The sequence below is a fragment of the Dinoponera quadriceps genome, unplaced genomic scaffold (genome assembly GCF_001313825.1).
Source record: "Dinoponera quadriceps isolate SergipeBrazil2010 unplaced genomic scaffold, ASM131382v1 scaffold2952, whole genome shotgun sequence".
Taxonomy (NCBI): Eukaryota; Metazoa; Arthropoda; class Insecta; order Hymenoptera; family Formicidae; genus Dinoponera; species Dinoponera quadriceps.
In genome coordinates this window covers 549,954-572,094 of record NW_014557517.1, presented here as the reverse complement: position 1 = coordinate 572,094, position 22,141 = coordinate 549,954, and the positions used below count along the sequence as shown (strand labels likewise).

The following is a 22,141-nucleotide window of genomic DNA, read 5'->3' as shown; positions in this document are numbered from 1 at the left end:
TCATGTAAGTCTCCTTACGTCGGTACAAAACGAACGAATCTTATGGAAGTCGGAAATGCCGTCATAAGATGGTAAGATTCTTGATTTTCTCGAGAACGTGTTAATTAAAAAGAAAGAAAGAAATAAAGGAAAAACAGTCTACTCGCACGCGAATATTAACAAACTATCAATTATCTCTAACCGCCTTATAACTTAATTACACAATCACTCTTCTAATATATTACATACATACATACATACATATACACACATACGCGCGTAGAACGGGTTCTGCGATTTTAACATTATTATAGGAGGCACGTGGGAGGCACTTCGTTAATATCTCTTACGCGTTAAAATATTGATCTTTTATTTACAATTCTTTTAGAATGATATAAAATCGTTTCTCTCTTTTCTTCTCTGTTCGTTAAATGTTAACCTATGCGATGCTTTGCGAATTTGTCGACCACCGATTCGTCAGTTTGAATATTCGCTACGAGACTGTCGCTCCATCGTTTCGAATTTTCGCTACCGAAATTCTCACCTCTTCGTTTTCGATCGCTCGATCATAATTACACCGATGACGTATTATCGACGCGCCATTGTGCCATTAACAAATCGCACTGAAAAAAGGACTTTATAACAAATTCTGAGATTTAATGAATATCTTCCGATCAAAGATTTAATTACTGCAATCAAATAATTTAGTTTCGTATATTCAACATACAGAATATATAGTGTATACGATATACGTAACTAAATTATTTAGTTGCAATAATCAAATATTTGATCGGCAAATATTAACCCTCCGAGTGGCAACCAGGTCATTTGTGTCCGGGCCATTATAAGAAATGCTCGTTTTTCACAATAAAATCATTAAAAATAAAATACTTAGTAATTTATTGTTAACAGCTATGTGGTCTTCAAATACTCGGAAGGTTGACCAAAGAATGCCTTTCAAAATAGTAATTTTCCTGCTCCGCATTTCAGGCACAGTCGAGTACGAATTGAAAGCTCTTGAAACGCTGAAAAGGAATATATTTTTATATACAAACCAATTTTACACATGATGTCTTACATATAATTACATTTAATCATACATAATTATTTATGAAAATTTTTTAACGGATATGTTCCTTATTTCTCGGAAACAGAGCGCTTTCTTCTGAACGCTCTGGACAAGGCCTGGTACTAGATACCTGATTCAACTTTCGCTTGGTTCCGGTCTAGACTGTGTCCGGAGAAGTGGGCAGAAATGAAAATCACTCTTTTCCTACTCACTACCAGATCCCTTTTTTCAGTTCGCGCAGCAAATCGCGGTCGTTTCCCCTAATTACAAGGACTAGCCGGCTGACTGGTCGCTCCCGAGGACTGCAGCATGATGGACTGTACAGAGAGCGTGGATGATATAGTTGCCGCCGCCATGCTGTCCGCGTGATGATGATGATGATGATACAGCGCCGAGGCGTAATACTGTTGGTGATGGTGGTGCGCCAGATGAGGATGATGCGGATGTAAGTAACCGCTCGACGTTGTCTGATCGTTGTTGTTATTGCCGCCGTTGTTATTGCTGTTGTTGCTGGCGGGATTGTCGCTCTGATGATTGTGATGATGGTGATTGTTGCTGATCGCAGGGCACAGTGGCGAGGTCGGCGAGGACGAGGACGAGGAGGTCTGTATGTTGCAGCTGTTAGCCAAGATATCGTGCACCGTGTGAGGACTCGGCCACTGCAGAGCGTTGTTGGCCGCCGTCTGATGGCCGCCGCTGGCGTGAACCGCCGGAGGTGGTGACGGCGGCGACAGTTTGCCCGCTGCTACCGACGCTCCAACTGGAAACGCATTACGGCATACCAAATAGGTAGGATGAGGTTCTTTTTTCGAATTCGGATATCGATGCTTGTTATCAGGAGGGCAACAGATACTGCGAAACTGCGCGAGTACCGAGATCCTGCGCGTACCTTCGATCCTTACCGTTAACACTGCGACTTCGAGTGAGAGTTCTTTGCGGAAAAAGCTCCCGGAAGAGTCAACTCGGTTTTTGTTCTTCGTATAAATTATTTATTCTATTAATAGTTTTGTTATACAGTATCATTTCGTTACAGACGTACAAATGACAGAGTACAAGTGACCTTTGAACGTGAATTCGATTTTTTTTGTCTTCCGCAATTTGCAACTAACGTTGATGATTGATTCCTCTCTCTCTCTCTCTCTCTCTCTCTGCCTGTGAATACACGAATGTTACGTTATATTAATCTGTCGCACAAGAGCGCCGTCCGAGCGTATCTGAAACAGAAATTGCTATTTTGAGGGGGCACAAACGGGAATTTGGAGTTGCAAGAGAGACGCGCGTTTACCTAATGAATAGTCCCATCGACGTCGTCGTGCCGGATATAGTCCGGTAATGATCCGAAACTCGCCGCAGTCGTTCGCGCACCGAATACGAAACGCCGAGGGTAAAGTGACACTTATGCGCACTTCGGACTGGCTTTTTCGCAGTCATCCGATGTGAATCCGATCGAGAACGCGTGGCCGATCACGAGGAGCGAGCCCCGGTGGGAGGAAGCGTGCGTTCACACGCTAGAACAGATCCGCCAGTTCTGGCGAGTTTTTCGACAAGCGTTTTAGCGAAATATCGTCCGCAACGAGATGTACAATTCTACGTTCATTCTTAGCCGAGTGCACGCGTACGGAGGGAAGGACGGACGGGTCTCTAAAGCAGATCTCCTCGGGGAAGCAGCCCTGTGTATGTGAGAAAAACGTTATTCTAGATTTTCGCACGTGGCGTCACTCCCTGCCCGCTTGTACCGCCAATAACGAACCAACCTGTACACATGTAAACACAAGAATTATCCTAGTTTTCGTCGGTTCCTCGTGAACGAGGCAGATCAGAAAGAACTCTCGCTCGAAATCTGTACTCGCGGATCGCGCCGAAGAATGATCGCATGTAATTATATTAAATATATTAGTTATTATAATAACAATAGTTATAACCTCGAACGAATGCAATCAAGGGAGAAAGATTAGAGGAAAAGCACCAAAATTGTCGCACCATTTGACTTTAAAGTCCGGTTGAAGGTGGTAAAATCCATGCGCAAACCAGCAACACTTCTCTACCGAAATATACGGTAGTTATGAAAATTATTATATATTTCCTTGTGAATAACTATGTTTTAAGATTAACTTGTAAGAAGGTAAGCCCCAAAACCGACATATCCATGATGCCGGCGGGAAATGATAAAAAAAAAAAAAATCAACAAAAGCGCCGAAATTACATTATTTTATACATATACATCTTTACACGTTATCTTTAATTTCACATATTCTTCTAAACTTCAAGAATTTTGTGATACGGAAAAAGATCCTTTTACCGTGTAATAGTTGGTTTTAATAACATTTGTCATTGAAGATTGGAAATTTTATTGATTCAACAGCACTTTCTCCGCGTGAATATATCGGTTCGCTATACCTGTCTAAGTTTTCGTGTTTTTCCTCTACACAGAGAAAAGAGAGAGAGAGAGAGAGAGAGAGAGGAAGTGAATGAGAGAGCAACTCGGAAGACGCAGTTCGGCTACCTACCCGTACCCACATACTAACCTTGATGGTGATGATGATGGTGATGGTGATGCGTGACGGAGGGCGGCGCCGTCGGGTGGTACGGCACCGTCGGCGGATACGGCACCGGGCAAATGGTCGCGCCGGCCGCCGCTGCGGCCGCGTACAGATGGTGATGATGGTGGTGCGCCGGATGATGATGCGGATGGTGATGCATGGCTGTGGTGGCGCCGACCTTGTTTCGCAGTATTCTCGAGATGCTGGAGACCGACGGCACGTTGTACTTGTCGCAGACGCCGTCGGACAGCAGCCGGTCCCTGATCTCCCAGGCGAAGATCCCCGGGTCCTTCAGCTTCAGCTGCTTGATGTACTGCACGACTTTCGGCGTGGTGACGCGCGGCTTGCTGCCGCCGATCGCGCCTGGCAAGATGCTACCCGTTTCGTGATAGCGCGCCAGTATCTTACTGACGCATCCGTGGCTGACGCGTAGCTGCCGCGATATATCGCACGGCCGGATGCCGAGCTGCGCGAGCTCGACTATTCGCAATCGGACGGTGTTGGGGAGCGGCCTGCCGTTCACGAACACGCCGCCCAGCTGATTCACCTCACCGTATTGCTGCTGATGCTGCTGCTGTTGTTGCTGCTGCTGCTGCTGCTGCTGATGCGACTGCTGCGCTTGCGGTTGCGCCCCGATCTCGTTGGCGTTCTCTGCGAAACAATGAATTCATCGTTTAGAACAGGGTAGAGAAGATGGTAACGGGAGCGGATTTCACTCCGACTTCGAATGGAAAATGCGATATCAAAGATCGTATATCGGCTGGTTTATCCTCGCCGGTATGTAACGTCTTTCTTCCGATAAGTTTTTTATGCGCTTCGCAACTTCGAATATTTATGATATTGCAAATGCTTGAAATTTTCGAATAGAAAATGTTCCGCTTGAGGCTACGTTCGGAAATACCACCCTGAGGGGTGGGAGTCGCACTGATACACCCCGAGCGTTTCCGAACGGCGCGAGCACTTAACCATGTAGCACAAATGTTGAAAAAACGACGTTTCAAAGATATTCGAATATCTCTGGGACATTCGTCTTTTGAACATTGTGCTACATGGGTAGGCAAAGTTTTCGAACACAGCCTAATTACGGACCATTCGGCCGGTACGCGCGAAGAGAGTAGCGACCCTGGAAATCCGAGCTCGATCCTTCGTGCGTCGTTCACAATCCAGAGATCCGCCGGATACGAAAGTATTTCGCACCCTGCATTCCCTCAACGATCGTTCACGTGACGAAAGTTACTCGCGACTTGATTGAACATTCCGCCGCTACATTGCGCGATATCAAACGGGCTTGGGTATGTTGCAGAAATCCAATGATAATAAATAACAGGCGTTGCTCCATCACGTCCGTCGGAATACCCGATGTGACTTTTGGCAAAATCGCAAACGCTTTCACCGAACGCGAATAAAACGTTTTACGAAGATGAAGCACGTAAGTATATCCGTGGTGCTTCCACGACGCTCTAGGTATATATCCGCGCGCGCGCACACACACATGCACACTCATACACGTGTCCACACACGCACGTGGTCTCCGTGCATGTAATATTATTAGACTTTTTCTCGCAAGCGGTGATGAATGGTCGAGATCAAAGGCTCCGACACGTGTAGTCATTTTACACGCGTGTAACACACATATTTAACGAAAGAGAGACGACAACCACGCACGCCTGTAGGTGACGATGCGCTCAAGTGTGAGTGAGCGTGTGTGTGCGAGACGGTTCGCCAGTGTCGGGGACGTTCTCTCTCTCTCTCTCTCAGCCCTTTCCTCTCCGGGCGGAGAAAAAGAATCGTCTGGTTCTAATTCTACGAGTACGTGTCCTGTAACGCTAACGTTATTATAAATAACGTCGAGATTTCTCGTCCCCCGTGGACATGTATCTCTCGTATTTACCGAATCTTTCACATTCAACGCGTCAACGTAATCCAGCTGGTGTAAACTTTGGATCGATGAGGCCCTATAATAAATTTCTCGCGCGATGAAATAATCGTTGACGCCGGCGTTACAATATATTTGCGCACGTGTGAAATATTAGATATTCTCAGGAATACAAACGACACCGAATGCACCCGGCGAGGATGATGAAAATGAGAACTTAAGAGCGCGTGATATTTAATCGCAGAAGTGTGCAAGAGAGTTATAAATCACGCTGGCGTATCTTGTGACCGGTGATGATATATAATTCAAAAAGATATGAAAAATAAATCGGGAACGTGTAAGATAAATGTACGATAAATTCGTTCGCACGTGGCTCGATACGATGTGAAACGGGGGGAAGATTGTAAATTGCTTTTCATTTTGGAGGCACTTCAGAAAGTCACGTGGCCGTCGATATGACGACAACATGCGACATGCTCGCTGTCACAACAGTCTTCGACGTAGCGTTGCACACATCGGACGTCATTCCGCTGGATTTCGCTGAATTGGACGCGGCCGATCGTAATTGGTCAGCATCTCCCTGTGATTTGCAGGGAATTAAATAACCGCGATCGCGGTTACTCTCGTGACACGCTGCTCGATAAGATTAGGAAATCGCTCGGTCGCGCAAATCCTACATTCGGAGTATCGAATACTTCTCTTAATTTTAATCTTTAATGAATTCGTCTGCGAAAATGCAATTTGCATCTGCAAATGTAATTTTCAGTTATTCAATCTGATATTGATCTGATATTCTGATATTTTGGTTCAAGCCACGCAACCACTTGTATTGATAACTTATCGAGCGACCTTTCTTTCTCTTTTGATAATTGATCCAGAGAGATATTATCCGTTGCAGATTTGACAGATCTTGATACGATGGATTGTAGCTCCAACGAGTGTAAATTCGGAGGTGAGTTCGCTGTTATAATTCCCTTAGTAGCCCCTTGTAGTCGCGCGTGAGCGTCAGAATGATTGAGGCGACTTTTCATTCGTGACTCTTTACCCGCACGTTCACGTCGCTATCACGTTCGCTCGTGGACTTTAACTTACGATTTTCATTGTCGACACTCGCGCAGAATTCATGCCGTGAGAAGGAAAATTTCATACAAGGGGAAGTAACGTGAATTCACGGTTTTCGCGCCACGATCGTCGCGTCGAGATCACTGCAATCGGTAGAAGCGACGCGCGGTTCAAAGGCGTAGTTAGCGCGTTACATTTTCCTCGAAAGGAAATGCACTCGGAACTTCCGTATTCTCGATTCGGTTAGACCGAATAATTTGTGTATTACGGTGACTAATCGGGAAAATTGTGCTCTTCTTCGGACTTGTTCGGGCCACGCGGGAGATGCTGCAGAGAAAACAGTTGCTGGAGGATCCGGTTTGGGCCGAGCAGAGTCGGCTCGAAGGTACGTTCGCAGCCTCGTCATGCTCCCCCGTTTCACCCTTTGCGGTCGAGATATAGCCGTCAGAGTGGCTCGAATTACGACCGCAAAGGGCGAGTTGGTTAATTCGTTGGAACCTACATTTGCTCGATGAGCAAAATTCGTAAATCTAATCAGGGAAATCATATTTTTCGTTGCAGATCTCGGTAGCGGAACGTGGCCGGCTCCGAAATTCGACGCGGTTCGGTGAGTCAAAAAAATGTGCAAAATATTCCGAAAGATTTCAGGTGACGGTTTTCTTTCCGAAACGTCGTTACAAATCAATGCGATTTACTTTGCTCGTAGACTTCTGCGTGTTTTTTAACACGAGCCAACGAACGAACGAAATATAGCGCGTTATGCTTTTTTTGCGTTCTGAGAGGTAAAAGAATTCGAGAAAATATCTGACATCAGTAATGGCTAATTATAGAATTTAGGTAATTAAATTAAGAGTAAAATTATTATTTAATGTTGTTGCATTTCATATGAAAACTGTTTTCATACAGCGTACTCTGCAACAAAGAAAATTCTGTAAAAAATGGAGTCTCGATTTCTCTTAATGCATTAACGAAATATATCGTTGGCTTCAAAATGAATAACTCGTTATTACTGACTTATACTGCTACTTCGTTTGACGGCTCAATTTTTCGACACGATTGTCCGGGCGCCGTCGGATGAAATACGACCCTTGAACTTCGTAAAACGTATCGCGAAGCCCTCATTCATGATAATATCAGTCGCGTTAATAAAGTTCGCGATCGCTGCAATCTTTAGTTCTCTCATTTACGGGGATATTTTAACAAGTCTTACGATAGTCTAGATTGCATTTTGTTCGCGTATGCATTGACAGATTTCGCGATCGCTACATTTTATTCGCTCGTGTCGCGATTATATTTGGTATGAAATATTTGTATCAAGACATAAACTTCGCGACAGCCGCGGTTTTGTTTACTCGCGTGTACGTGTTGATAAATATAGTTATTATTTCCGACTTTTTAAACGCGGTTCACGAAACGCGAGTGTGCCGTTGAAGTGTCAGAATTAGGTAGTACTTTTCGACATATTCGAAGCTTCGAAACTTCAGTATAATTCTACGTTTGACGACGAAATTTGAAACTTGGAGTAATCCGGAGTATCAAAGCTTTACAGAACAAATTTTGGAGAGTGCAACAAAATAACGCAATATGAAAAAAGTTATATTTTTTAAAACGATAAACATTATTTAGAAAGAAACTTCCACATGGAAGAACTTAATAATCGAACACACTTTCCAGTTCTCGGAGTTTCGGATATATTAAAATATCCGAATTTTCACGCTTCAAAATTTCATTATTCGATTATAATGTGTCGAAGGTTCAGAAATACGAAGTTTCGAATATAAATTTCCAGCCCTGATCAGAATTGATCGTGCCACGGTAGACGTTCATTCAAGAAACTTCGATCTCGTATCTCGTCCGAACGAATTCGTAAATAACGGAATACTCGTGAGCCGTCGTTAAAATGTAAGTGTCGCGTCGCGAGTAAAGTGAATGCGGGTGAACCGCCACGGCGCTGCTTCCGTGTGCAGAGGGATGCAATTTCGTCGGTGGATCTGGCTAAGGGACCTCAGGGAATGATGAGTGCTCCATTCACATGATCTATAGTGCATGCGTAGATATACATCGCATTGATTTATAACGGAAGAGAATAAAGGCCGCGATGCATTACCGTTTGAGAATGCAAACGTCCGTGCCGGACGGTACACTCGACACGTTCATTGCCACGTCGACCGTTGATCTGAACTGACGATTAAATTACCAAAGACACGGTAAATAAAGTGCAGTTCGAGTCGCATATATCTTTCACCTCGTTTCATCGGCTCCCCATCGGCCGTCCAATCGATATTTCAGATGCAATTCATTATACGTGGTACGTAAGTGAACGAGACGATCACCGGCGACCGTCGCGGTATTCGACACGTGTTAACAATCGAATTATCTGACACAATTATTGCCCGATTACGCTGCAATAACTGTCCGAATTTTACAGTTTTCTCAAACGGCATTGCATAGCCGCCTTTACTTCCATGCGTCATCCGGATCTTATGAAAGTATAGCGGTGGAAAGTTTATAATAATATTCAAGATATATATATCATGTAAGTACTCACATACTTTTTTCTATTATCTGTGCATCTCTATTAAATCAACCGATGCATAAATATAGCATCGATAAGAAAAATAGAAAATAATATTTTCGTATTTGTAATATTGCGTATATATATTTACCTCAGCTTCATTTCAAATTCATATTTATTATTTGCTCAGTGAGATAAGTGTACGGAAAAGAAATTTTGCTTGATAAATAGTAAATTTGTGAGAAGCTCTCTTGATGCGCCATTGACAGTACGGTACTTAGCGCTCCAAATTCCTTAAGAAAAAGTAATATTTATTCGTTGTAACTGACACCTGATGCTTTAAGAGAAAAATGAAAACTAGAAAACCGGAAAACGTACAGCAGTCCACTGGACCGGAATGTGGACGAGCTAGGGTTAAGATTGAGGGAATTTTCATCGCGTTTATCATCGACGTCTTGTTTATTTTTCTTCGATTCAAACACGTTGAATTGACGAGAAAAACAAACACAGCGCGTACCATACAGGACCATAATACATGGAAATTCTCAGTGCGAAGCGCACGATCATTTCTCCCGATAACTTCTTACGATAAACGCATTATTTGAGCAGCGTCGGCTCAAACAGACACCTAAGTGTAATGCACGTTCGCTCAAAGACGTGTGTGCGAAACGATTTCTCGAAGCGTTCCGAGTATTCAGGCGCGTAAGTTGAATGATACGGTTCTTTCAAAGCTTATGTTTAACGAGCGCGCGTAAGCCCCTCGCTATTGAATCTTTGCCGGCGGAGGAGCTAGAGCTTTAACGTAACGCGCATCATTAAGCCTAAATCGTTGATGTTTAACCGTGCACATCCAGGAGTTCCACGAATCAACGGCGAATCGTTCGACACGTGTGCATGTGCGCGCGACGGACATCGTTTCACGATTGAAAACGCATGGTGCGATGCTTTATCTTATTTATAGTGGGTCAGTCGCAAAGTTCGGGGTATGAGCTTTTGATTATATTTTATCTCTATCATCCTCCAAGGAAACAAATTATTCGTCGACCGAGTAGCTATGATCTTTTGCCAAAACTTTTTGGCAGCATTCGTCCACTTCTGGCCGCAGAAAACGGCCAGTTTGTCGTGAAGATTATTGAAAAGAAAATTTAACAAAATCGAACCGAATTTTTTTTTTTTTTATTCAATACATAACAGATACATGAGAGATATTTGATTGATGCCAAATTGATGACGTTTATTTTTTCAAATCTCTACTTATACGAAGGATAGATATATAGCCAATTATATTTCTACTTCTAGTCAATATTCGCCAAGAAGTATTGGAGTACTTGGATCAGGGATAAATATTACTTGAATAATGTAGCTCGTTTTCACAGCAGATCTCCGTAGCCGGCGGCTTGCGCTTTTATTTCTCGCTCGGAGTAATTTCTCAAGGCGATACGAAGGATGCGCGTTCTAAAAGAATCACGCAACATTTAACGCGGGCTATTCAGAGATCGTTCCAAAATCGTCGCGCCGGAATGGGAATCGCTCGGTGAGGGTTGCAAATCGCCGTTAAAGGGCAGAAAGGGTCCCGCAAAAGTATGGCGGACACGGTGGAAGTCTCGCGAGGCAAAAACATGTCGCTAAAACATGATCGGCGACGGCAGCGACGACGACGACGACGACGAAGACGACGACGACGAAGAAGACGACGAATCCGTCCGAAACTCTTCTTCCAAGAATCACGTAGCCGCATCTCGTAGAGCCCTCATTTCCGTTGCGCTTTTCTTATTTATTCATATCCTCTTTGCGCGCGTCTCTGTTGCTTGAACGGTATGCCAGCCGGTGGAAAGAACAGCCGATGCTGGTGTATGAGAGTAGGCTCACATAAATTTCCTCCTTCGTAATAAAACGACACACCGTCGTGCGAGCACCCTGCGTGCTGGACGAGATTGCGTTTCTTTCCCGCGCGGAAAAACGTTGAATTGGGCGTCGCGAAACGAGTTTGGAACGCCAGATTCTCGATCGCGCGCTCGCAAAATCGTCCCCGGCGAAAATTTCAACGCGACGGTCGTCGCGCGTCCGCGCTTACGTGCTCGTTTGTACGTTGTTATTCGCCGTAACACCGGATAGAGCAATAACAGGACGCATAGCCAATCGCCAATGGGGAGTATTGGAGAAACGTCGAAGCTGTAATTCTGATCAGCCACACCGTGTTAACCATCTTATTATTAATATCGATGTAGATAAGAGGAAGCCCGATTGATTGATTCATGAGCGTATACACGCACGGAGGAAACAAATTTTGGCAGAACAGCAAATGTTTTTCAATATAACGACAATAAAAAAAATTTGTTCAGACAGCAACAGAATTTGTTCGGACAACAGAAAGATTTGTTAAGTGTATTAATTGCTATTTTCTGGATATGTGAACAACAAAATTATTTTTCCATGTAACGAATCTTTTTGCTGTCACAATATGGTATTAACAATTTGCTGTTCCAGCAAAACTTGTTTTCTTCGTGCGACGAAAGCTCGTTCTTATCGCGATGATTGAAGATTCGAATGTCACCCACACAGCACAAATGGTTCCAAAGTCATTCTAGGAACATTCCAGAGATATTCGAATATTCCTGGGACGTTCCTAAGATAATAAATTCAGCATTTGTGCTATGTGGGCGCTTTTTGTCGAGCGCCATGCGCACAGTTGCGAAAATCTCGATCGGACCGAAAGTAAAGAAGAAAAGGGGGAGGGGGCGCAACGTAACAATGTCAAAAGGTGAATTCGGGCACGGTGGAATGCGGCGGGAGAGCTCGTCGAGGGATCGCGCGCGACATGGAAAATAGTGAGTACAAATTTAAGTAAACGCGCGTAAAAGAAAAGCTAAAACCGCGAGGCAGACGCCACAAGAGCGGTGGTGTGCTCTCTCTCTCTCTCTTTCTCACAGTGGGCGTGCTCAAACGCGTGATGGATGTCAGCGTTACCCTACGAAACACGTGTTTCGCTTACGTGGATACCACAGAAACGCAACCGATGTTTGTCTAACATCTAATCCGCTAATTATCGGCACCGTCGTCGTTCCCTTTGTCGGCACTGACACTTTATAGAAATGTGGATCCTTGATTTAAATTCCGCGGAGACTCTCTCTCTCTCTCTCTCTCTCTTTTTCCCGCCCTCCCTCTTCTCTCTTTCTCTTACCCTGACGCTCTCAGGAGACGCACGTGTCGTAGATTAGTCCGCTTCAACGCGCGGCGTTTGTCGGTGAGACGAGAAGGAGCTGCTTTGCAGTTAATTAAAAAAGGAAGCGCCGCGCTCGTCGTGTCATTGCGTCGATCTATTTACGGTGAATGTCCACCGTGCAACGTGGAATATTTCAAGGAACAAGTAACTATGCTTGTACAACAGTATATTGATGAAACTGACAAATAATTAATGAATAATTATTTGTCATATAAAGAGAAAGGGAGAGAAGGATAAATGCGTTTATTTATACCATGGTATTGAGTCCCCCTGAGAACGTTACATTATAAGAAGGGTACAAAAAGAATTATAATGGAAGTAAACAAAAAGTAGAAAATAAAGTGAAGTATGAATACAGATAATAATTAAAACAGAAATAATGGTAATAAGTAGGCAGAGTATTTGATAGACAGTCAGAGTTAGACAGAATTTATCGATTCTAATTCACTTCATGTGAATTTTTTACTTATAATACATTTACATTAATGCGTCGCTAGATTAATTGTTTGATTGTTTCGTTACTGGTGTAGGTAATGAAAGAGCTTCTGTTTAAATATTTCGCGGCACTTCGCAGGTGAAACGGTAGTGAGCAGAAGTAAGAGACATTTTGTACTTGTGTTAAAATCAGTTCTTGTAAAATTCTCGTGTTAAATTTTTAACATACTCGTATATTAATTTAACATATCATGTTTGTGTTATCTCAATATTTTCTGGCGAGTCGATATTCTACATGTGTAAGTATTAAAATAACACATTTTATATTGTTCTCAGCGTCGATTAACATATCATGGATATTAATTTTGTGTTAATTTTTTTATATAATATTATGTTACTTTTCAACATATTCATCTTGTGTTAAATTAACATAAAAATTTGCGTGAACCGTTTGGGACATGTGAAATGTGTTAAATTTAACACAACAATTTCTACTGCGCATAGAGCAGCGGCTACGTTCTGAAATGATTTTTTCTAGTGAAAGAAAGAAAGAGAGAGAAGGAGATAATATTTTATATATTCATATGTTTTAATGTAGATAAAATAATTATATGCTCTGATTTGGTAGATAAAATCTATATTAGTATAATTTCTATATACCAATATAATAATACACTTGCGCGATTTTGATTAACAAACCACTTAGACGAGACGTGCGACCGGCGAAAAGCACTCGTGAGTTCGTGAAGTCGTCAAAAGCGCATAAGCACGAATCGAGGTGAAGAATTAATCAAGCCCGGTCCGGTGAATCAATCACGTTCGATCGTGCCTATTATGAGTGCGCAATATTCCCTCTCCCTCTCGCGTTTTCTCGAGTTGCTCTTGGCTGGTAATGGATCACTCATCTCTCTTTCTCTCCCGCCTTTGTCGATCTCTATTGTGTTTTTTTCTTTGCATCGCTTCTCTCTCTCCCTCTCGGCAAAGATATATAAGTCTTGGCCGATCGTGTAATATAAGAATAATAATAATAATCAACATCGTATAAGAGCTATAAAGAGAATTGCCTGGTCATTTTATTAGCGCGCGCGCGGTACGCGCCCTTCGTCGAAAATTCCTTCGCGAGCTCATAAGACTTCTGGCCATGACGATTATTCGGTAGCCGCCGTTTCATTCGGTAACCTTTTATGGATTCGCGTTACCTTACAGTTGTATCTCGATTATCGTCCGCGCGAAACAGAGAAAAAAGGCAGAACGGCTCGAGAAAGGCGTTCGAAATTTCAGTCTGAATACGTGCATTCTCTCTCGTTTTTATTCACCCGAAACGTCGCGATATCCATTAGTAAATAATACACAGTTATGCCGCTATATAAATGCCATATCGCAACGCGACGCGTTCTCGCCGCCGTGCTTCTCTCATTCTTGATACGGGGCAACGGTTACATAATTGTTAACGGATTAATCGACGTTTATCGATGTATACGGTGAATTTTTCAAGAATTGAGGTACCGGTGTGTAAATAACTCGAACGAGTTCCGACTGAACAGAAGCGCGTGTTCAAGTGTGTTTTTTGCTCGCACGATGATTTAACGGAAGAATTAAAAATTTCCCGACTTGTTTCCACATACACACACATATATACATACATACGCATTCTCTCGGCTTATAACTCAGCTCTTGCTGCTTTTTGATCTCAAGCACAAGAGAATTCCCTCGGCAGTAGGTAGCCGAGAGAAAATTCCAGCAGCTAATGCCAATATTTGTACGGTCCTCTGTCAACTGGACCAGAATCCTGTTTCAACAGCATTTCTAAAAGCCGCGCTCGTTATTTAACGGAAACAAATAATGCTAATTGAACGCTAATGAATCTATGACGGCCGTTCTTCGTCCTGTGCGCAAATATCGGCATTTTGCGGGGCACCTGGCAGCTCCTCTTTCAGTCCCGACGGCTTTACTTCCCCAAGATCTCGTGTAGCTTGTCTGAAAATTCATCACACGACGTCGCGCGTTCCACTGATAGAAAATTATTTTCGGCGCCAAATACACCGTTTCTTTGTTTTAACTACAATAATAGCCAGGAGAATCATTTTTCCAGCAAGTGTCCCCTGGTAGAAATGTTTTTCTAGGCATCTATCTATCTAGTATTGCGTTCTTATTAGTTGTAACAATGTTGTGTAGGAAATGGACAAAAACTTGATAGAGTTTTATTCAGGATTTTGCACATCTTTCGTGCACAGTAACTGCGGGAAAAGCGTCACATCTTGATCCCAAATAGTTTTACTCCTCAGGAAAATAAGAGTTAATATAATTATCCAGTAACTGCTCGAAAAAGGCATGAAATTTCCATCCGGATTACCATAATGTCAATAATAATAACCTCATATGCGTGTTACCATTACTATAAAATATGTTTGGCGCCGAGAATACCTATAATTTTCTATCAGCGTGAAAATAAGGTCGTATCCTTTCATCCAAGGTATCCTCGAAGTAAAGGACATCGCGGTGGCTTGAATTCAGCCCGATAGAATTCGAATGCATCGATCGTAATTTTATTCGGCGAAACCGAGTAACATCGTAATATCACAAGGAGGATAATAATTTGTTACAAAGAGTCGCGATAAATCGCGTTATTATTGATATGTGTACGCGACTGCGTATCTGTACGCACGATGACTTTGGAATGTTCGAATATTTTATCGCGCTTTTACGTTTCCAATGTATCGCGTTACATATCAGTAGCAAGTAGCAGTTATGAGTGTATTGGTGTCATTGACTTCGGATATTGTTAACGTCACACACGGAGAGAGAGAGAGAGAGAGAGAGCAGTCGAGATAGATAATAGTGGTGTGCTTTAAAGTCCGCTCATTAGTCCTTCGCATTATTTTCTTACTCTAGCGTATTATTGTGCAGTAATTCTCTTCCTCTTCCTTCCGTCGATTCGTCTGATTTGCGTATCGCGTTACTGATCTCGCATTAGCGCCGCGACGGTTTCTTCCAGTTCACAAATACGTGCACACACACACACACACACACACACTGACACAGAGACAGGTGCGAATCCGGGAATCCGTCGTGACGTTTCAGTTTTAGCGGCTGATTCCCGGAGACACGGGAATCCCAATACCAAGACTGTCGAGACCGCGATAATTCTCAAATGAGGAGCATTCGAAGCTGGCCGATTAGCTTGTTAAATTTGTTCGTCGCACGAAGAAGACGAACGAGCGGTTCGTCGGCGAGATTTACGGGGAAAAAGTAACTTCGAAGCGAGGCGACGCGCACTGCGCTCACGATGTCTCGGAAACTCATTTAAGAATCATTACGACCGTGACATTTTGGTATTTGGACTTTCGTCCCGCGTCTACGAATATGACGGCCGAAAAGGTGACGCGCTAATAGCTTACAACGACGTGAGAAATATCGCTTTTGTTACTTTCCCGGAGTCGAAGATTACGAAGTGGCAAGAACTGTTGCAAGAGTAAACTTAGATCTGGGTCATCGGCAGTGTTTCACGAGTCATAACAAATTCTTGCTGTATCTTCTTCGTGAGTTGTACAGCCGCGGCTCGCTGGATTTTCGTCGTTCACGCCGACGGCCGAGATCGATACGAGAGGAAATATTGTTCCCCCTCTTTTCTTTCTCTCGCGGAAAAGCAAAATTCACGGAAAGTTCGGGACCGATGAGACGGTGACTGCGCGTCGAACGACTCGATTCGCGATTGAACTCGCGCGAATTTTACACGAGCAGATCTCTGATTTATCGCGGTTAACCAATCAACGTGTCCGAAAGGTGAAACGCCAATTTAACGGTTCGCTCTACGCAAACATGATTCGCGCCACGGCGTGCGCGATACACGTGCAAAATCACGGGCCCTCGCTCGTTGACGGCGAACTCGAAGCGCGAAACGTGCAAAATTGGAATAATTATTGCTCTTGTCGCGTTTCTCTTCGAGATTCCTTTCTCTCTGTCTCTCGTATCCAATTCTCGTACGGCAATCAGCGCCGGGTTAAAAAAGGACAAACTCAGCGATAAGAGCGGGGGCATCCGGGACCCACTAAGGGGGGTCAAAGGTTTCTCTACCGAAGAAATGAATACAGCATATACTTTCTATGAATGGGCCGTGTCGAACATAATTATACGCTAACCCACGCGCTGATGCTTCTTGAAACAATAATACTTATTAGCGCGACGGTATTTCGAGACAAATATGTCCGCATACAATACATCGAGACATGTTGTGCCTTAATACATAAAAGAAAAAAGTGCTAGATTCAAATAAATAATTACTCCAATATTTCTTAGCAAATTTTTACTTGGATCACAAATAAATACTGTTCGATCCAAATAAAAATTTGCTGAGGAATATTGGAGTAATTGTTTACTTGAATCTAGCACTTTTTTTCTCGGGGTAGAAATTGAATCTCCTGGCTACCTAACCATGAGCTAGTAAATTTCTGTCTAACGTTGCTATTGACCAATAATGTGACACTCACACTTCTCTAGATAATGGCTAGATAAATAAGTTAGCTGAAGGTAAAACGGAAGAATTAACAGTTACAAGATGATAAATCATAACTAGTACTATCAGGCAGTAGTAATGTAACGCTCACATCAGTCTTTTCAAGATTTTTCTGGAATAACGTACCCTCAATTTGACTTTCTATTGCACTTTTTAATGCGGCGGCTATACAGTAGCTAAATTATGTATATATAACATATTTCTTTTGTATTTTCATCCAAACATTACAATGGTTGTCATAGGCGATAAATTATTTGGAAAAAGTAACACTACGTTAGAAAAATATTAAAGAATTTCTTTGTTTCTCAGTGGTACAAAATATTTCATATATAATTAAGTAAATTCTTTTAATTGGAAACCAAATATTATTTCCTCTAAATAATACTGTTTTTTTCTATCAAACAATATGGTTTACTCTAGTAAAACAATAACATTTTCATTCAAACAAAATGATATTTGATATTAAATTGTGTTATTTATTTTACAACAAACCCAAGTCAAACAAGCACATATACTAAATCCAAAGAAACCTTTTTCTCTAAATAGGAGGAGAAAAATTCCTGTAGGAAGTTTTCTTCAGTCAATTGTTCTCAGTTGTTGTTTCAATCAAGTTTGAATGTTCGCACGAGTGTTCTCAGTCACAAAGCACATCAGTGACAAAGATACACATCACTTCTTGCCGCCGAGTTTTCATCTGATCCCTACTCTGTTGCAAGAACCGAGTTCTTTTTTTCATGTAGCTATTGACTCAAGCCGACTAGATACATTTCGGGTCACGCACACACACATACACAATTAAGCGCAGACTAACCAAAAGAAGACCCGATCGCTCGTGTTCGCGAAGCGAAGCGATTTCGCCGCCGAATGATCCGCTCTTCATCGTTAGGCATCGTATCGCTTTCTCGTTAAGGCCTAACCCCGGAGTCGATATAGCTCCTTTTCTAATGCGTATCCCATTTGACGCACTTGCGCCGCGCTATTCACGCCATCATTATACGAACCGCGATAGTTATGTACCTGAAGATAAGATTTCGCGCGCGTTCATGCTCGTCGCGCGGCGCTCCGACCATTGGCTCGGCTATATTAAGCATCTAACGATCGCGCGGCTAATTAACCCGGGGGAGAGAAAACGTAAGCGCAGTAAATTAAATAACGTACGTATTTACGATTAGATTCAGTCGTGTGTGCGCGGGCGCACGCGCGCGATTCGCACGTGCTCGATCGAGGGAAAAATTTCTCCCTCGCGCCGGACGATTGATGACCGCGCGATCTCGTTATAATAAAATATCATTATATCCCGATGTAATACCAATCACCATATCCGCCGATATCAATGTAAAAACGATAAACGCGGCTCGTTATAAACTTTGTATGCACCCATGTTCACTTTGCGATATAATAACGTTATTATGCTCATGGCCCAGTAAAGAACCCGACTGGCGTCTGTGAAAGCATTTCCCGTGCCCTATCTGTCCCTAACATTCCAACCCTAACTAATTATCCAAGGTAATATATTCCCGCCTCTATTTCGCGGCTTCTTTGACGGTTGCCTAGTTTTGGGGTTACAAACTCGCGTTGCAGTCCCGATTGTACCAGCCTGAAGCGAAGACACGAGAGGGAAACACAATCGGTGTCCTTTTTCATCTTCTTCAAATATGTTTCCGAAATATACGTTCTCAATATATATTTTTGAAATACATTCCCGAAATACCCGACCTTCCATTCGTTGAAATAATAAGGGATTATTGTAACGTAAGCTGCGAGAAACTCGAGCGATTAAATTTAAGTAACAAATCAATCGACTGTGATCACAGTGATAAAATTATCAACAAAATTATCGACAATGTAAATCGAGATCTATCGAGCCTGCGATTTCGAAATTCTCAACTGTGATCGGCGATCCGCGGCTGCTGCCGAAGTTTGCACGTACGACTTTTTGCATATAATATTCGCTGACTTCATTCTAACTTCACACGGAGAAATATTTTTTGCCGACACAGCAAATTATTAATATAGTGACAGCAGAGAGATTTGTTGCGCGGAAAAAATTATTTTGCTGTTGTGGCAAAACATCGTTGCGACAACAGTGAAATTTAATTGGCATAATCAAATTATTTTGCTGTCTATATATCTGGCAAACAGCGATTAATACTCCGAACAAATCTTTCTGCTGTCTAAACAATTTTTTGCTATTACTATATTAAAAAGCAATGTACTTTTCTAGCAAAATTCATTTCCTTTGTACAATTGCGGGAAAATTGCAACACTTTCACCTCAATAAACTTCAGAACGCGTTTGTTATCCAAAAGAAAACTATCTTCTAAAAGTTACTAAAAAAAAAAACAACTTCTATATGGAAAAAAATTAGTCTTAAATCAAGAAAAGATATTCTCATATATAAGCAAGAATATCATAATCTTCTGAGGGGATTTTTAGTCTTGATTTGATTGAATTTATATTGATGCGTCACTTGAACTCAATTCAAGACGAAAAATCTTCTAAGAAGATTATCATACTTTTGCTTATATACGAGGATGTATTCTATTTTCGATGTTATTAATTTTTTCCGTATATTAGACACATAAATGCGTGCCACCTAATCGTGAGAATAAAGATCTTTTCGCGTGTAGTATTTAGGCGTACAACGTTCACTGAAAAACTCAATAAAAATGCATTCTAAATCACAAGCGGGCGAATTTCGTCGAATTGCGCTCGATGACACAATTGGCTAATCGGCTCTGACGCTTTTTAACACGGTAAATACAGGTGTACGATGGACATACGACGATTGTCGTGCTACGATTGCACAGACCGCACACGTCGTTAATTCGCGTCGGAAACGATGAGGTTTGTGCTCACCTAATATGATCGAATCCATCGGGAAGATGCGCAGCCCGCCAGCCGTCGGCTACATAAGATGCGTGAGCCCCGCGACCGCACGTGGTTTTCTAAATTCACTCGAGGCTACTAGTTTCGTCGGTCGGTTCGGCTGTTACGCTTCCCCGAGCGCGCTTTTAATCTCCCGTGTGCGTTGCGCAATGGCCGAATCATCAGCAACAGATGATCCGATATCGAGGAACGAGCGGTGCGAAGAAATGCATATGAAAGACTGGGCGCGGAAAACGGGAGATCGCGGAGATCTAGAGGCGACCACGACCGTCGGACGCGCGTTGCGTTAACGAGGAGGCGGCTGCGATTGATCTCGATACAAATAACGTCATTGTAATCCCTATGCGATCCGCGGCTACCTCCGAGGGCGAGAAGCGGGTTGACGAGCACAGACTTGTTGCGACGTTACGCTCGGCTTCTCCGAAACAATAGGGCGATCGGGATGCGCGCGCACTCGGTCGCGATTCGAGTCGAAAGAAGGAAGGAAGGAAAGACCGGGAGATCGCGTTCCGTCGGTCCGTCGCGCGGATTTGCGGAGGAGTCGGCGGCGGCTGCAAATGTGAGAGGAAAATGCGGCGAAGGCGATAATGGAAGAAAACACGGGCTTCGTTCGCGACAATGCGTAGCAACAAATCGAGGCGGCTCGGTAAAAAAGACACACGCACTGTGCACAACGTCGCGCGCGCGCGCGCGCTCTTAGTCGGCGGGAATCGCGGGCTCTCGGCCGCGAGAGCAGACGAAAAAAGAAGCACGGACACGGTCAATGGTGCGCAGCTCGCCCTTCGCTGCCTCACTGACTGGAGCGACAGATTTACCAGAGCAGAAATAAGAAATCCCTCTACGGCTCTTAGAGAGGCCACACATCCCCCGCCTGCACGTCCGAACGTTGTAGCGTTCTATACATATGCACGCGCACGCATGTAGTTAGAGGAGAGCGCGACTACGGGCGCGTTCAAATGAATCGGCCGAACGCTCACGGAGACGCGGAGAGAGCTTTTCTCTCTCTCTCTCTCTCTCTCTCTCGTCCACCCACTCGCAGTGACATATCTACACTTTGGCATTTGAAATAGCAGAAAAAGAGGGAAAGAGAGAGAGAGACAGAGAGCGGATTCCAGGGAAAAAGAGTGAGGGGGGAAGAGTAGAGTCCACGAAGGCCACAAGTGGTTGAATAGCCGATTGGTGGACGATCGTGCGAAATGCGGTCTTAGATGCGCGCACCCTCGCGCCTTCGTGTGTGTGTGTGGCGCGCGCTCGCGTGCACAAACGTTGCTGCGCACGCTCGACCGAGCGCAACCAAGCGATTACGGTGAAGCCGCGCGCGCCCGAGGAAGGAGAAGCCTGGCCACGCTAAGAGGCGGAGTCACATTCGTATGGGCCATTGGCGACAGCAGTGCACCGTGAGCAACCATGGTTTACGCCTCTTCACTGTGCCTTACCTGATATCTCTGCCCGGCACTCTGCTTGGCGCTAAATACTTGGCTCGTGAAACCGACGCGTGATAGCACGCGCGCGTGCACAAACTGTTGGCGCTCGCTCACTCACTCCTTCGGTCTCTCTTTCTTTCTCCGGCTCTCGATCTCGGGTTCTCCCGATCTTTCTCTCCTTTTCCACGACATTAAATGAGACACGCGATAATAAAAGTAACGCGACAGAGGGTAGCGTAACGTAAGATGTATTCGCGAGCGTAAATGCTGTATCAACAGTGAGGAGCGTTGAAGCGCTTTCTGACTATTCGTTCGGTTGAATTAATTGCCGTCCCGCGAGACGCTTCACGACGCGTCGAAGGTGATTCCAGCGAAGCGAAGTGAACTACAGTCGGTGACAGAAGGACCGCGACGATCTCACCTCGACAAATTTCGCATCCGGTGTCCAGTAGAATTTGTTTTCTGAAAGTTACTAGATACAAAAAAAATTTTGCCTTACGAACGATCTACCTGAACTTATGTGCCACTTTGGCACGGGGGATATGTTAAAAAGTTCACAAATATGTTGAGTTAACGTATTCGCCTGGTTCAAGTAATACAAAGTGAACCGTTGAGT

General features: G+C 43.6%; 1 protein-coding gene across 1 annotated transcript; it reads right to left on the bottom strand.

Moving 5' to 3' along the window:
- Positions 1 to 1,000: 1,000 nt before the first annotated feature.
- Positions 1,001 to 20,880, bottom strand: LOC106749291 (paired box protein Pax-1-like). Its single transcript, XM_014628608.1, has 3 exons — positions 20,072 to 20,880; positions 3,574 to 4,239; positions 1,001 to 1,808 (listed from the first exon to the last, which is right to left on the bottom strand). The coding sequence occupies exons 1-3, from the start codon at positions 20,088 to 20,090 to the stop codon at positions 1,309 to 1,311; spliced, it is 1,185 nt and encodes a 394-aa protein (XP_014484094.1). The 5' UTR covers positions 20,091 to 20,880; the 3' UTR covers positions 1,001 to 1,308.
- Positions 20,881 to 22,141: the final 1,261 nt, after the last annotated feature.